This window comes from Capra hircus, chromosome 6 (genome assembly GCF_001704415.2).
Source record: "Capra hircus breed San Clemente chromosome 6, ASM170441v1, whole genome shotgun sequence".
NCBI lineage: Eukaryota > Metazoa > Chordata > Mammalia > Artiodactyla > Bovidae > Capra > Capra hircus.
This window is the reverse complement of record NC_030813.1, coordinates 46,751,956-46,766,153: the sequence shown is the minus strand read 5'-3', so window position 1 is coordinate 46,766,153 and position 14,198 is coordinate 46,751,956. Positions and strand designations below refer to the sequence as shown.

Below are 14,198 nucleotides of genomic sequence, written 5' to 3'. Positions count from 1 at the left end.
AAGCCTACGAGACAGATAACAGACGCTGCTTCACGATTCATTACTGCAGCGGTCTCCAAACTTGGTTGCCCAGACGCCAAAGGGATGTAAAATCTAATCCACTTTGAAGGGAGAAAATATTAGAGCTTCCATTTGCATGTAATCTTATATCATTTTTAACTTATATTTGTGTAAACATTTTAAAAACATAACACTGATATAGCAGCATGTATGTATATGTTTCTCAGTCACTAAGTCATGTCCAACTCTGGTGACCTCAGGAACTATATATAGCCCGCTAGACTCCTCTGTCTGTGGAATTTTCTCGGCAAGAATACTAGAGTGTGTTGTCATTTCCTTCTCCAGGGGGTCTTCCTGACCCAGGGATCAATTCCGCATCCCCTGCACAGGCAAGCGGATTCTTTACCACTGAGTCACCAGGGAAGCCCGTGTATGTATATACTGTATAGTAAAAATATTTTTATACACACACTACTTATATACAGCTATTTATTTATAAATTGTATCAGGGAGGGCTTGATGATGGAGATTAATGATATACATTAACACAGAAAGGCAACACAGACTAGAAATCAAGAACATGGGTTCAGTCTGTTTTATCACTTTTAAGCCAGTGGCCCTGGGCATTTGCCTGATCTCCCTAAATGGACTTCCTTGCCTGAAAATAGATAATTATTGTATATTCTTAGCTTCTAGGGTTGCTATGAGGAGTCCATACCAGAGTGTGTGCAAAGTGCTTCCAATTGTGGAAGAAACAGTAAATGCTAAATAAATGTTTTCTATTATGTTAGTATATAAATCCACAAATAGAAGCTTGAGAAGTCCTACAGTAACAAAAGCAAATTAGCTATTTCCCAGTTTTTCCATAGACAAACTTTTTTCTATGGAATAACTATTAATGTTCTCCGCTACTCTCGTTGTATGCTTATTGCTACTATTTTCCAGAACTAAAGCCTGTTTTTATGGCATCAAATCTTTAAATAACTGAACTATGAAACTATGAAAAATCTCAACATACAGGAAAATACCTCAATAATTATAATTTAACAGCAAGAATTCTTTCGCACCTACTCTCTTCAGTTTACTTTGTCCCACCTGTCCTTTTGGGTGAATGCCAAGTGATCCTTCAGTCAAATTTTGTTGTACTTGTACATCTGTGCGTGTAAAGGACTACTCAATAGATCATTTTAATCAAATTTAACATGCTCTATAAAATGTTCAGTTCAGTTCAGTTCAGTCGCTCAGTCGTGTCCGACTCTTTGCAACCCCATGAATCACAGCATGCCAGGCCTCCCTGTCCATCACCAACTCCCAGAGTTCACTCAGATTCACGTCCATTGAGTCAGTGATACCATCCAGCCATCTCATCTTCTGTCGTCCCCTTCTCCTCCTGCCCCCAATCCCTCCCAACATCAAAGTCTTTTCCAATGAGTCATCATGGGCTTCCCTTGGTGGTTCAGGTGGTGAAGACTCGGCCTGCAATGCAGGCGACCAGGGTTCAATCCCTGGGTCAGAAAGATCCCCTGGAGAAGGGAATGGCAAACCACGACAGTATTCTTGCCTGGAGAATCCCATGGACAGAGGAGCCTGTCAAGTTACAGTCCATGGGGTTGCAAAGTCAGACACAACTGTGAGCCTAGTACACACATTACAAAGATAAACATGAAATGTCTTATTGTGGGTCGCTTATAAAACGAACCCTTTTGAAGGAAGTTATATAATTTTATTGTTTTTATAATCCTGTGGCTTGAGAAGTTCCTATCAAATATCTCTAGTTAGCAGAAAACAAAAACAAACCATGGTAAGCAGCCTCTAACATGGCTCATAATAATCCCCACATCCTCTTATCCGTGCTCCAACATAACTGCCTCCCCTGAGGATCAGCTGGACCTAAGGACTCATTTTAGACAGAACACAGTAAAAAAGGGATGAAACGTCACTTCCAAGATGTGGTTACTCTTCCTGCTTCCTTCTCTCTCCCCACCCTACACTCTCCCTTCAGCTCCCTCTCACTCACTGAGTGAAACCACTGCCCTATGGAGACAGCCATGAGACAGAGAACCAACATCTCCAACCAATGACCAGTGAGGACCTGGGGAGCCAACAGCCACATATGTCAGCCTTGAAGGGGATCCTCCCCAAATCAGGCCTTGAGATGACTGCAATATCACCTGACATCTTTTTGTTTTATTTCTGTTTTATTCCTGCCACACCACTCAGCATGCAGGATCTTAGTTCCCTGACCAGGGATCAAACTTGTGACCCCAGGATTGGGAGCATGAAGTCTTAACCACTGGACCTCCAGGAAGTACACCAGTTGGCATCTTAACTGCAGCTTGTGAAAGGCTCAGAGCCAGGAAACCCAGCTAAACTGCACCTGGGTTTCTGACACATGGACACTGTGAGATGGTAAAACCATGAGTGACTTAGTAAACCATTAAGTTGGGGAGAATTTATTATATGATAGATAATAATGCATAAGCTGAAATTTTAACTTAGAAAATGAGAACAATGCATGCAGTTATTCCTTCAGAAGACCTTGCCTGGTGGCTCAGTGGTAAAGAACTCGCCTGCCAATGAAAGAGATGTGGGGTCGATCCCTCGGTCAGGAAGACCCCCTAGAGAAGGAAATGGCAACCACTCCAGTATTTCTGTCTGGGAAATCCCATGGACAGAGGAGCCTGGTGGGCTACAGTCCATGGGGTCGCAAGTGTCAGACACAACTTAGCAACTAAACAACACCAACAACATTCCTTTAGAAACAGTACTCCATGGAATTCAAAACTCAGTGATCCTTTTTTAAAATGTATTATCTACAATTTTTTTCTGACCCTACTTTTGCCTGTTTTCTTAGGTGACTCTCCTTGTTTCAGACAGATATATCTGTGTGGTTAAAACTAAGTCTTCTGAAAGGGGTACATATAAATGATGACAAAGATGTTTTTCAGGTAGAATAGCTAAGAAAAACTGAAATACAAGGTACAACCAGATTTTTCACAGAAATTTATATTTATATACATATAAAACAAACTGATTAAGAACAAAAACTTAAACTATTCAAAATGACAGGAATGCAAGGAAGAATAAATAAAAAGGAAGAGAAAGTAGAAAAAGGGAAAAAATTTTTTAAATATAAAAGGAGGAAAAGTAAAAACAGAAAACAAAGTTCATATACACTAGAAATTTAATAAAATTTCCAGCCACTTAGTAGGCAATAATAATGTCAATTCTCACTGCCTGCTACTACTGAGCTCGGGGCCACAAAACCATTCAATAATTTCACTTAAATTACCTGTTAATCAAGTACCTTCACTGTCCAAAATATCTTCAGTATTAACAGAACATGCAAACTTAACTGTAATCAACACATCAATCTAAGCAGGTCACAAATTCAGCATATACTGACACCTAGTCTCCTTGATCTTGAGTCAGAAGACAATGACCTAGAGAGCAAAAGCCATACATCCTGTTTCTAATCTAAAACATCCCCAGTCCTCCAATTTCAGTTTTAGAACAGCTCTGGAAAATTGCCAGATATGTATTCTCTTGTCCAAGCACTGCACACAGTATACACTTTAAGTGCTACCTTCTTAATGAGTTCTGCCATGACATTCTATTTAAAGCTACAGCTGTAGCTATCCATTATCCACCTGTCTGATCCCCCTTTCCCTGCTTGGTTTGTTTAGTCTGCCTTCCCACAAGCCCCATTAGAATGTTAGCAAGCGCTTGAAGATTTATATGATTTATATAATTTTTTCTGTTTTGTTTCTGACGTATTCCAAGGTCTACTTGAGTATCTGGCGTACAGCAGATACCCAATATTAGCTCAATATCAAATAAACAAATAAACCAGAAGAGAAAATGCTTTCTCATATGACCAAAAACAAAGGGCATGTGAGAAAAAAATTAAGCTTCCAATCAGCATTTTCAAATGCTAACTATTATTCTAAACTTTTTTTTTTTTTTAAGCAACATTGCTAGTTTTTTTAAGGAACCTGCATACTGTTCTCCATAGTGGCTGCACCAATTTATATTCCCACTAACAGTGTAGGAGAGTTCCTTTTTCTCCTCACCTCCAGCATTTATTGTAGATTTTTTAATAACTGGCACTCTGATCAGTGTGGAGTGATACCTCATTGTAGTTTTGATATGCATTTCTCTAAAAAATTAAAGAATTCCCTTCTCCGGGAATAACCAGTGATGTTGAGCATTTTTTCATGTGTTTGCTGGTCATCTGTATGTCTTTGATGAAATGTCTGTTTAGGTCTTCTGCCCATTTTTGATTAGGTTTTTTTTGATACTAAGCTGCATAGAGCTACCATATGACCCTGCAATCATACTCGTAGGCATGTATCTGGAGAAAACCATAATTTGAAAGGATACATGCACCCCGATGTTCACTGCAGCGCTATTTACAATAGCCAGCATATGGAAGCAACTAAATGCCCATCAATAGAGAAATGGGCAACGAAGATGTGGTACATACATAACAATGGAATATTACTTAGCCCTAAAAAGGAATGAAAATATTGCCATTTGCAGAGACATGGATGGACCTAGAGACTGTCACACAGAGTGAAGTCAGAAAAACAAATATTGTATAATATTGTTTATATGTGGAAAATAGAAAAATGGTACAGATGAAAAAAAAGCAGAAATAGAGTCACAAATGTAGAAAACAAAATTACAGTTAACCAGAAGGGAAGGGGGAGATGGGACAAACTGGGAGATAGGGACCGCCATATATTACACTGCTGCTGCTGCTAAGTCACTTCAGTCATTTCCGACTCTGTGCGACCCCATGGACAGCAGCCCACCAGGCTCCCCTGTCCCTGGGATTCTCCAGGCAAGAACACTGGAGTGGGTTGCCATTTCCTTCTCCATTGCATGAAAGTGAAAGTGAAAGGGCAGTTGCTCAGTCGTGTCCGACCCTCAGCGACCCCATGGACTGCAGCCTTCCAGGCTCCTCCGTCCATGGGATTTTCCAGGCAAGAGTACTACTATGTATAAAATAGGCTTCCCAGGTAGCTCAGATGGTAAAGAATCTGCCCACAGTGCAGGAGACCCGGGTTCAAACCCTGGGTCGGGAAGATCCCCTGGAGAAGGGAATGGCAACCCACTCCAGTATTCTTGCCTGGAGAATTCCATGGACAGAGGAGCCTGGCAGGCTATAGTCCATGGGTTGCAGAGTCAGACATGACTGAGCAACTAACACACACAGATGTAAAATAATAACTGATGAAGACCTACTGTATAGCACAAAGAATTCTATTCAATTATCTGTGGTGACCTAAATGGGAAGGAAATCAAAAAAAGAGTGGATATATGTACACTCATAACTGATGCACTCTGCTGTACAGCAGAACTAACACAGCACTGTAAAGAAACTATACTACAGTAAAAAGTTTTTAATCCAAAATACTTTTAAAAGCAATACTTTGATTTAAAAAGTCACAAGAAATTAAGTATTTTAAAATTTCTGAGTAAGGTTTCCTAATGATGCCTACTGGAGACCTAAGTTAATATTCACTTTAAAAAAGAGACACTGAAGAAATACAAATCAAGACACAGCTGTAATGAACTGAAGACACCAAACTGGTCCAAAAACTCAGAATTAAACACCTATTCCTTAACACTTGCAATACATTATAGTCTCCAAGATCAGTCCTATCCAATAGAAATAAATTGTGAGTTAAAATTTCCTAGGAGTCACATTAAAAAGTAAAAAGAAACAAGTAAAACAAATTTTGTATTTCATGTAACTCAGTGTGTATGTCCATAATATAACCATTTCCAACAGGTAATCAAGATTTCAAAGTTTAGATGTTTTATAGTTTATAAATCTTCCAAATTTGAAGCACAGTTTACACATATAACACACTTGAATTTTAAGTGCTCAATACACAAACATACTAGTAGCTACCATATTGTACAATGGATTTCTAGATTCTTCTGGGTACTATTAAAACAGAGATGCATGCTATATTTGCTTTTAAATATTAATATTAAAAGAAATACAAAGAGAAAGATATCATCTTCTGTTTTTAAACATCAAAGGTTAAGTATCATACCAATAGAATTCTAGGTTCTTTAAACGTAAGCTTTGTTTTATAGTTTTTATTTTCATTACAAAATATTTGGAATCTCATTAAAATTTTAAAGACTGAATAAGAATTCCACTGAAGTATAAATTATACAGTCATGCTTACTCTGTTTGGCACAGAGATAATGATAACACCTCACACACTGGAGCACTTAATATCTGATGATGAGGTAAAAAGATTAAAATAACTTGTAATTCTAGAAACTATTATGCAATCAAATACATTCAAACAGGCTGTCAATTATCTGCATAAGCTTACTTAATACCTGCCTATATATAACACACTATTGGAACAGATCTTTCCCATTGAATGTACTTTTAATAATTAAATAATATGAGTTTTTGCTGTTTTTCCATATTTAAATATTTTTATAATTGTGATAGAACAACAAATGTATTTGTTCTTCATCCCTGGTTCCTGGCATAGAGCTCTTAAAACTCTTGGAATTTCCTCAGTGATAGTGTTCTTTTTTCCTTTGATCACACCTGAGTTCACCCTAATGAGATGAGTAAGGGTCAGGCCTCCAGGCAGCCTCAAGATGGAGCTGGTCACCAAAAAGACCAAGTGATTAGAAAATTGGAAATTTTAGTACCACTCACGTGACCTCTGGGAAAACTGAGCTCTGTAAAAACTCCTGAGATTCAGACAGCTAGTAAACACATCACGGTGTGGGAGGTGCTGGGAAGGTGGCATGCCCAGAGAGGGCATGAAAGCTTCATGGCTTCATGCCCCTTCTATCAAACCCTGTCCTGTACATCTCTTCCATTTGGCTGTTCCAGAGTTGTATTCTTTTTAATAAACCAGTAAACATTAGTAAAGTGTTCTCCTGAGTTCTGTGAGCCATTGAAGCAAATTTTCTTTTTTTATTGAAGTACAAATGATGAACAATATTATCTAACTTACAGGTGTACAATAGTGACTAACAATTTTTAAAGGCCCTAGCCTACTTATAGTTATTACAAAATATTGGCTATATTCCCTGTGTTGTACAATATATCCTTGTAGCTTAACAGATTTTACCTCTTAATACCCTATGCCCACTATATTGCTCCTTCCAGCACTTCCCTCTCCCCACTGGTAATCACAGTTTGCTCTCAATATTGTGACTCTGCTTCTTTTTTGTATTATTCACTAATTTGTTGTATGTTTAGATTTCACACATCAGCGGTATCGTACAGTATTTGTCTTTCTCTGACTTATTTCACTTAACAGCATAATACCCTCAAAGTCCATCCATGTTGCTGCAAATGGCAAAATTTCACTCTTCCTATGGCTAAGTCATATTCTATTATATACCATATCGTCTATACCCATTCATCTATTGGTGGATGCTAAGGTTGCTTCCATATCTTGGCAACTTTAAATAATGCTGCTATGAACCTGTGGTGCATGTATGTTTTGAATTCATGTTTTCGTTTTATTCAGATACATACTCAGCAAATTTTCAAATCTGAGGAAAGAGCCATGGGAATCTCAGATTCAAAGCCAGTCGGCTAAAGTTCATAAACATAACCAGAGATTTGTGGCTGGCATCTGAAGTAAGGGCGGTATAATGGGACTGAGTCCTTTAACTCAGGATTTGATACTATCTCCAGGGAGAGAGTGTCAGAACTGAATTCCTGGAAATGCAGTTGGGTGTTAGAAAACTGAAAAACTGCTTGGTGTCAGAAAACACCCCAGTAATAATATTTATAACCTGATATATCAATTAATAACAAGACTAATTTTATTATGTAGATTTTAATATTTAAAAATCTAACCTATTTAGGCTAAAAATGAACCAATCTTAATTTATAACTTCTGAAATGTAGCTATCTAAAACTATTCTAGTTTTAAAAAGTGAAAGTGCACACTAATCTTTTTTTTTAACATCTTTTAATACCAAAACTTTCCAAATTAACCACATATGCTCTTCCAGTCCCACCTCTAACTCTCCCCAAAATAATCCCTCTGAATTAATATATTTCTTAACCTAAAACAATGTTAAACAATTATTAGTTCCTCAGTAATACCAAAAATCAGAGGAATATAGCACCATTAGTGTAATAACTTAAACTTATAACCTTTCAACCCAGTACAAGGTTTAGTGTTAAAAGTTATTTCCAATTTAATTGATGGACTGAATTATGAAACTGAACAGGGCACTCATCTACTTAACACTAGACACTCTGAGCTGACACAGAGTTTGATCAAACTAATACTGTAAATGATTAAGAAAATGTACAACAATATTTTCAGGAAATCTATTCAGTCTAGAGAATATAATTTCCTTTACAAAGAGTATCAAAGATATGAACATAAAATGCTATTTATTCCATAATTCATATGGATAGTAATAATTTATGGAGTAAATAAAACTTATATTAGAATACTGATCTTCAAGATCCTAAGTAAATATACTGGCAACTAAATAAACCATTTAGACAATCTTGAGAGGATTAGAATGAACAATTTATCACTAATAATCTAGAGCATTACTTTTAAATGCTTTACTAAAAAACTAAAAGTACTTTTATAGCTTAATTTTGTTGTGTATATTGTGTGTCTTCATAGTGGAAGAGAGAAAAAATGTTGATGATGCTGAGAGAAAGAATTACTCAGTATAACAAAGTGACTCTTAATAAATGACTACTTTGTTACATTCTAGTAAGTAAAACTAACAACCCATCAACTTCATTTCATTTACTCTACTTTTTGACCAATAGAATATATTTACATACTTCAAATACTTTTTAAGTTCCTGTTGCTGCTGCTAAGTCGCTTCAGTTGTGTCCGACTCTGTGCGACCCCACAGACGGCAGTCCACCAGGCTCCCCCATCCGTGGGATTCTCCAGGCAAGAACACTGGAGTGGGTTGCCATTTCCCTCTCCAGTGCATGAAAGTGAAAAGTGAAAGTGAAGTCACTCAGTCGTGTCCGACTCTTAGCGTTGAGAACAATGTAAAACAGGACTACCCTGTCATCTGTAGTTCTAAAAGTGAACAAATAAATTTGACTATTCTGAACTGAAGCCATGATTTTGGTATTACTGGAACTGAACTCAATTCAAAATGATTTAAACCCAGTAAGAGATTATTAGCTCAGTAAGCAGAAATCAGTTGATGCAGAGACAGTCAAAAAAAAAAAGACTCAAGAGTTAATATCTGATCTAATAAGTACTAACAAATCACTGTTAAACTTCTAAGCTAGAGAAAAACATTCTCAAAGTGATATGCATGATGAATTAGAGCAGAAAAATGTAGAAGTGATAATCTACCCATAAAATAATAAATACCTAGATTAAAATGGAACAATAACTAGAACAGATAAGTGGAAAAGAGGAAGGAGGAATTAATTCTAAAAACACAAAATTTCATTTATAGCAGGGGTTGACACACTACAGCCCGATACTTGTTTTTGTACAAACAAAGTTTTATTGAAACACAGCCATGACCATTACTCCATATACTTACTGTCTGTGGCTGCTTGGCACTACAACGGGAGTGATGAGTAGATACAACAGAGATTATATGGCCCACAAACATCTGAAATATTTATTAGCTAGCCTATGTTAGTTTCCCAGGGCTGCTGTAATAAAGTGCCATAAACTGAATGGCTTAAAATGACAGAAATTTATTCTTTCTCAGGTCTGGAGGCTATAAATCTGAAATCAAGTGTTAGCAGGGCCATGCTCTCTCAAAGGCTCTAGGGGACAACCTGTTTGATGCCTTTCTCTTGGTTTCTGGGGTCATCAGCAATTCTTGTCATTCCTTGACTTGTAACTTCATAACTCCAATCTCTGCCTCCACTGTCACATGATAATCTTCCCCCTACATCTGCCTTTCCACATGGTTTTCTCTTCTCTTACAAAGACACCAGTCATACTGGACTAAGGACCCATGCTACTCCATTAGACGCTCCTATTAAATAACTACATCTGAAACAAACCCATTTCCAGATAAGGTCACACTATGAGGTTCTGGGGGTTAGGACTTCAAAATATTTAGGGAGTGGGATACATTTCAACCCTTAACCTGGTCCTTTATGTTAAAGTCTGCCAACTCCTGACTTAGAAGACTTAAAAAAAAGGAGAAATAGGTCCACAAGTGCCACTGAGGATTTCAAAAAGAGGATCTGGGATTTTGTTTTAGATAAACTAAGCTGAAAACTAGAGTCCTCAAAAGACATCAGGCAGAAAGCCATACATGTAGGTCAGAATCTGGACTGCCTTAGAGATGGAGGAAGTAAGAGTAACCTAAAAACAGATGAGGAGTTTCAAGGTAAATGTTTTATAAAGGTATTGAAAGTGTTAGTCGCTCAGTCGTATCCAACTCTTTGTAATCCCATAGACTGTAGCCCTCTAGGCTCCTCTATGAATTGAATTCTCCAGGCAAGAACACTGGAGTGGGTTGCCATTTCCTTCTCCAGGGGATCTTCCTGACCCAGGGATCGAAACCAGGTCTCCCATACTGGTGGGAGACCATATTCTTTACCATTTAACCACCAGGGATACAGCAGGTCAAAAATGGATTTTTAGAGAATGCTACTGTTACATAACAATGTGATTAGACAACAGTGTGATGAAAAGATGTCACCGTTATACAACATAAGATAATAATGTAGAAAAAAATGTAATTTAGTATTATATAAACTAAAAGAGAAACAGTGTCAACAGTGACAGATACAACAAAAAGGTTGAACAAACCTAAAAGATGACCAGGAAATTTGGTAAGAATGAGACCATAATCAAATAAAGAACACAATTTCTACAAAGAAAACTAGAAGGGACACCGGACCAGGGGTAAGGTGAGAATCCTTTAAAAAAAAAAGCATTATTTATTTGTACAGTGGTTACAGGCAACTATGACACCAGTGACCCCCAATAAACCACATATACTGGCATTCATATTTTCATATAACCCTATCCCACACACACTCTGAATTCAGCCAATTAACTTGTTTTAAAATTTGATATTAACAGGTATTGGCAAGCAGAGGTATGATAAGTACTTTCACATGGGAACTTGTTTTCTTGGAACACTGCCACCTGGAAGGCCAGCTGTCATGTTATGAGGAAGTTTGAGCTAGCCCCTGAATGATGACAGGTTAGTAATTGCCAAATGGAGAGACTGAAGGGGAAGAAGTCATTTGAGATATTTCAGCCCAAAAGAGATCACAACTGAATACAACTGCCACCGTGATCCTGGGCCATAACTGTGGGAACAGAAAATGTACCCAGCAAAGCCCGATAAACCCAGAGAACCAGGACAAATAACAAATTGTTGTTGTTTTAGATGACGAAATGTGGTGGTGGTTTATAAAACAGAAATAGGTGACATAGGACAGAATATATGTTTGAGAAACGCAAGTACATGAAGCCAAGGATTCTTATAAAACTGGGAAGAATATATGCATGAAAAAAGGAAAAATCATGCTAAATACAAAGAGTAAAATTAAAACATAAAAAAAAAAAACTAAAGAGAAAAATGGAGTTGAGTCATATAAGGAATAATGGGAAAATTCAAGACTATAAACTCGGTCACACTGTTACAAGAGAATATCAGTGAAAAAGGGTCTCCACCTACTTCATCACTTTCATCTACTTCGATTCCACCATCTTTGTCATCATCCATTTGTTTATGTATTGTTTGAAGGGCTTCCAGACTAAATCTATCTTCTTCTGTGAAGCATGGTGGACTCAGTGACATGCACGGATCTGAAATAAAACAAAGGGCAATTACTAACCTGCCACCCCAAAACACAGGCTATAGTCAAGAGAGTTGAATTTCAAACAAAACCAACAAATTAAATTTCAGACTAAGTCAAACTAAGATGCTTTAAGAATTCTATCTAGTAAGGTATTCTTCACATCAAAAGTATAGTATATGAACATACTGACTAAAAATAAATAATCCAACTTAACTGATATCAAACTACAACCAATACTAAATTCAAATTGTCCACATTCTTCCACATCTTCAATCATCTTCTTATCCAACTCATGATTTGTAAATTAACCCCCCCCAAAAGAAAACAGATAAACTCCCTCCTTAAAAACTAAAAAAAAAAAAAAAAAAAAAAAAAAATCACAGAGCACAAGAGGTTTCTTTATATAGTCCAGTTTAAAATGTAAGTCCTTAGGGCAACATCACAAAGAATACAAGAAAAAGAAATGCAGAACATTGACATGATCCTTAGAAATGTCTTTATTATTTTTCTAACAGAGTCTAAGAATCCATCACATGATTCTCTAAATGTGTAACTTCTTAGATTCAACAAGGAAAAACTAAATTTTAAAAAACCTTGTTCTTCATATTTTTCTTAACATACATTTACTGCCTAAATAATTTTGTATGGAAATAAGTGAATCCTCACATGTAGATTGTCAAAAAATAACAATTTAGAGAGAATAAGTCATTTTTCATGACTTAAAATGAGATTAATAAAAACTACCTCTTGCTGACCTCAAATAATAAACAGCCTATACACCAAAATGGAAAAGTACTGTCAAAACTTCACTCATACTCAATATGGCTGACTGGTAGACTGACAAATTCCAAGAACTGATTTATACCAAGTCACTAAAGTAGTAAAATAGCATCCTTTTAAAATATCATCAAATTCACATGTATTTCCACAAATAGTGTGGTCTTAAAGTTTAAAATCAAAGCTGTGGTTTTTCCAGTAGTCATGAAAGGATGTGAGAGTTGGACCATAAAGAAGGCTGAGAACCAAAGAACTGATGCTTTTGAATTGTGGTGCTAGAGAACACTCCTGAGAATCTCTTGGACTGCAGGGAGATCAAACCAGTCACTCCTAAAAGCAATCAACCCTGAATGCACTGGAAGGACTCTTGCTGAAACTGAAGCTCCAATACTGGCCACTTTATGTGAAGAGCTGACTCACCGGAAAAGACCCAGAAGATGGGAAAGATTCAAGGCAAAAGGAGAAAGGGGTGGCAGAAGATAAGATGGTTAGACAGCATCACTGACTCAATGGACATGAATCTGAGCAAACTCTGGGAGACAGTGAAGGAAAGGAGAGCCTGGTGTGCTGCAGTCCATGAGCTCACAGAAAGTCAGGCATGACTTGGTGACTGAACAACAGCAACAGTGTAAAATGGTTGTAACAATAGTTTAAAACCTAGTTTATCATCTGGTCTTATTTCAAACTAACTGACTGTGCACAAATCACTTGTCCTTATGTCTTAGTTACATCTCCTCCAAAATAAAGCAAGCAGACTAGATATTCACTAAGCTCTACTGCAGTTATAATGGCCTGCTACTGCTGCTAAGTCGCTTCAGTCGTCTCCGACTGTGCGACCCCACAGACGGCAGCCCACCTAAGAGTATCTAATTCTGCACTGAGGGGAAAAAAATAAGAAAAGAAGTCAGTTGTGGAGATCAACTAATAACTCCCTTTAAAAACAAAACAAAACAATTTAAGCCTCATTACCTACATGTTCTACTTACAGACCATTTTGGCAATTTAACATTCATTTTTAATAGTTTTAAATCAAAACTTATTTTCATGCCTTTAGTCTTGAAAGGGAAGGAAACAGAAAAGCCTATAAAAATAAAAAAATGAAATTATAAGTTATGTGACATAAATGTGTAAATATTTAAAACTCTGATTAACATTTGCTAAAAATCTAAGAACTTACAAAAATAATGGTCAAGTATAATTCCTAATTCACAAAACATCCAGAACTCTGAGATGCCCACAACTTTTCCTGAAAGGATGGAAAATAAAATATAAGCTCTCAGGTATCACAACAACATATGGCATAAAGAAGATTATGTGTATAATGTGTTATTGCTTCTCAAAGACATATTTTTATACGTATTTTATTTTGCAAATAAGCGTATGAAGTGAAAGTTTATTATAACTAGCACATAAGGAAAGGGCCAGCATCACTCACTCTGATTAAATAGGCTTTGTTGTTAAAACTAAGCAAAGTCAACAGTGAGGACAGTAAAAATGTTAAAAAGCAGAGAAAAGGAGGAAGTCCTACAATCTGGAAAAAAACTCGTATGTAAACAAAATTGTATTTTTTTAACTTAAATTAATAAAATACTATCTTTCAGAATCTACCTCTAAATGTAACTTCTTCATG

At 36.8% G+C, this 14,198-nt stretch overlaps 1 protein-coding gene across 2 annotated transcripts in view; it reads right to left on the bottom strand.

Annotated features, from left to right (window-relative positions):
* Positions 1-14,198, bottom strand: part of STIM2 (stromal interaction molecule 2) — a 175,971-nt gene that overhangs the window by 95,837 nt on the left and 65,936 nt on the right. For both annotated transcript variants that reach the window (XM_018049352.1, XM_018049353.1), the window contains exon 2: positions 11,668-11,798. In XM_018049352.1, the coding sequence (XP_017904841.1) occupies positions 11,668-11,798 (131 nt within the window). The remainder of the gene's footprint in view (positions 1-11,667; positions 11,799-14,198) is intronic.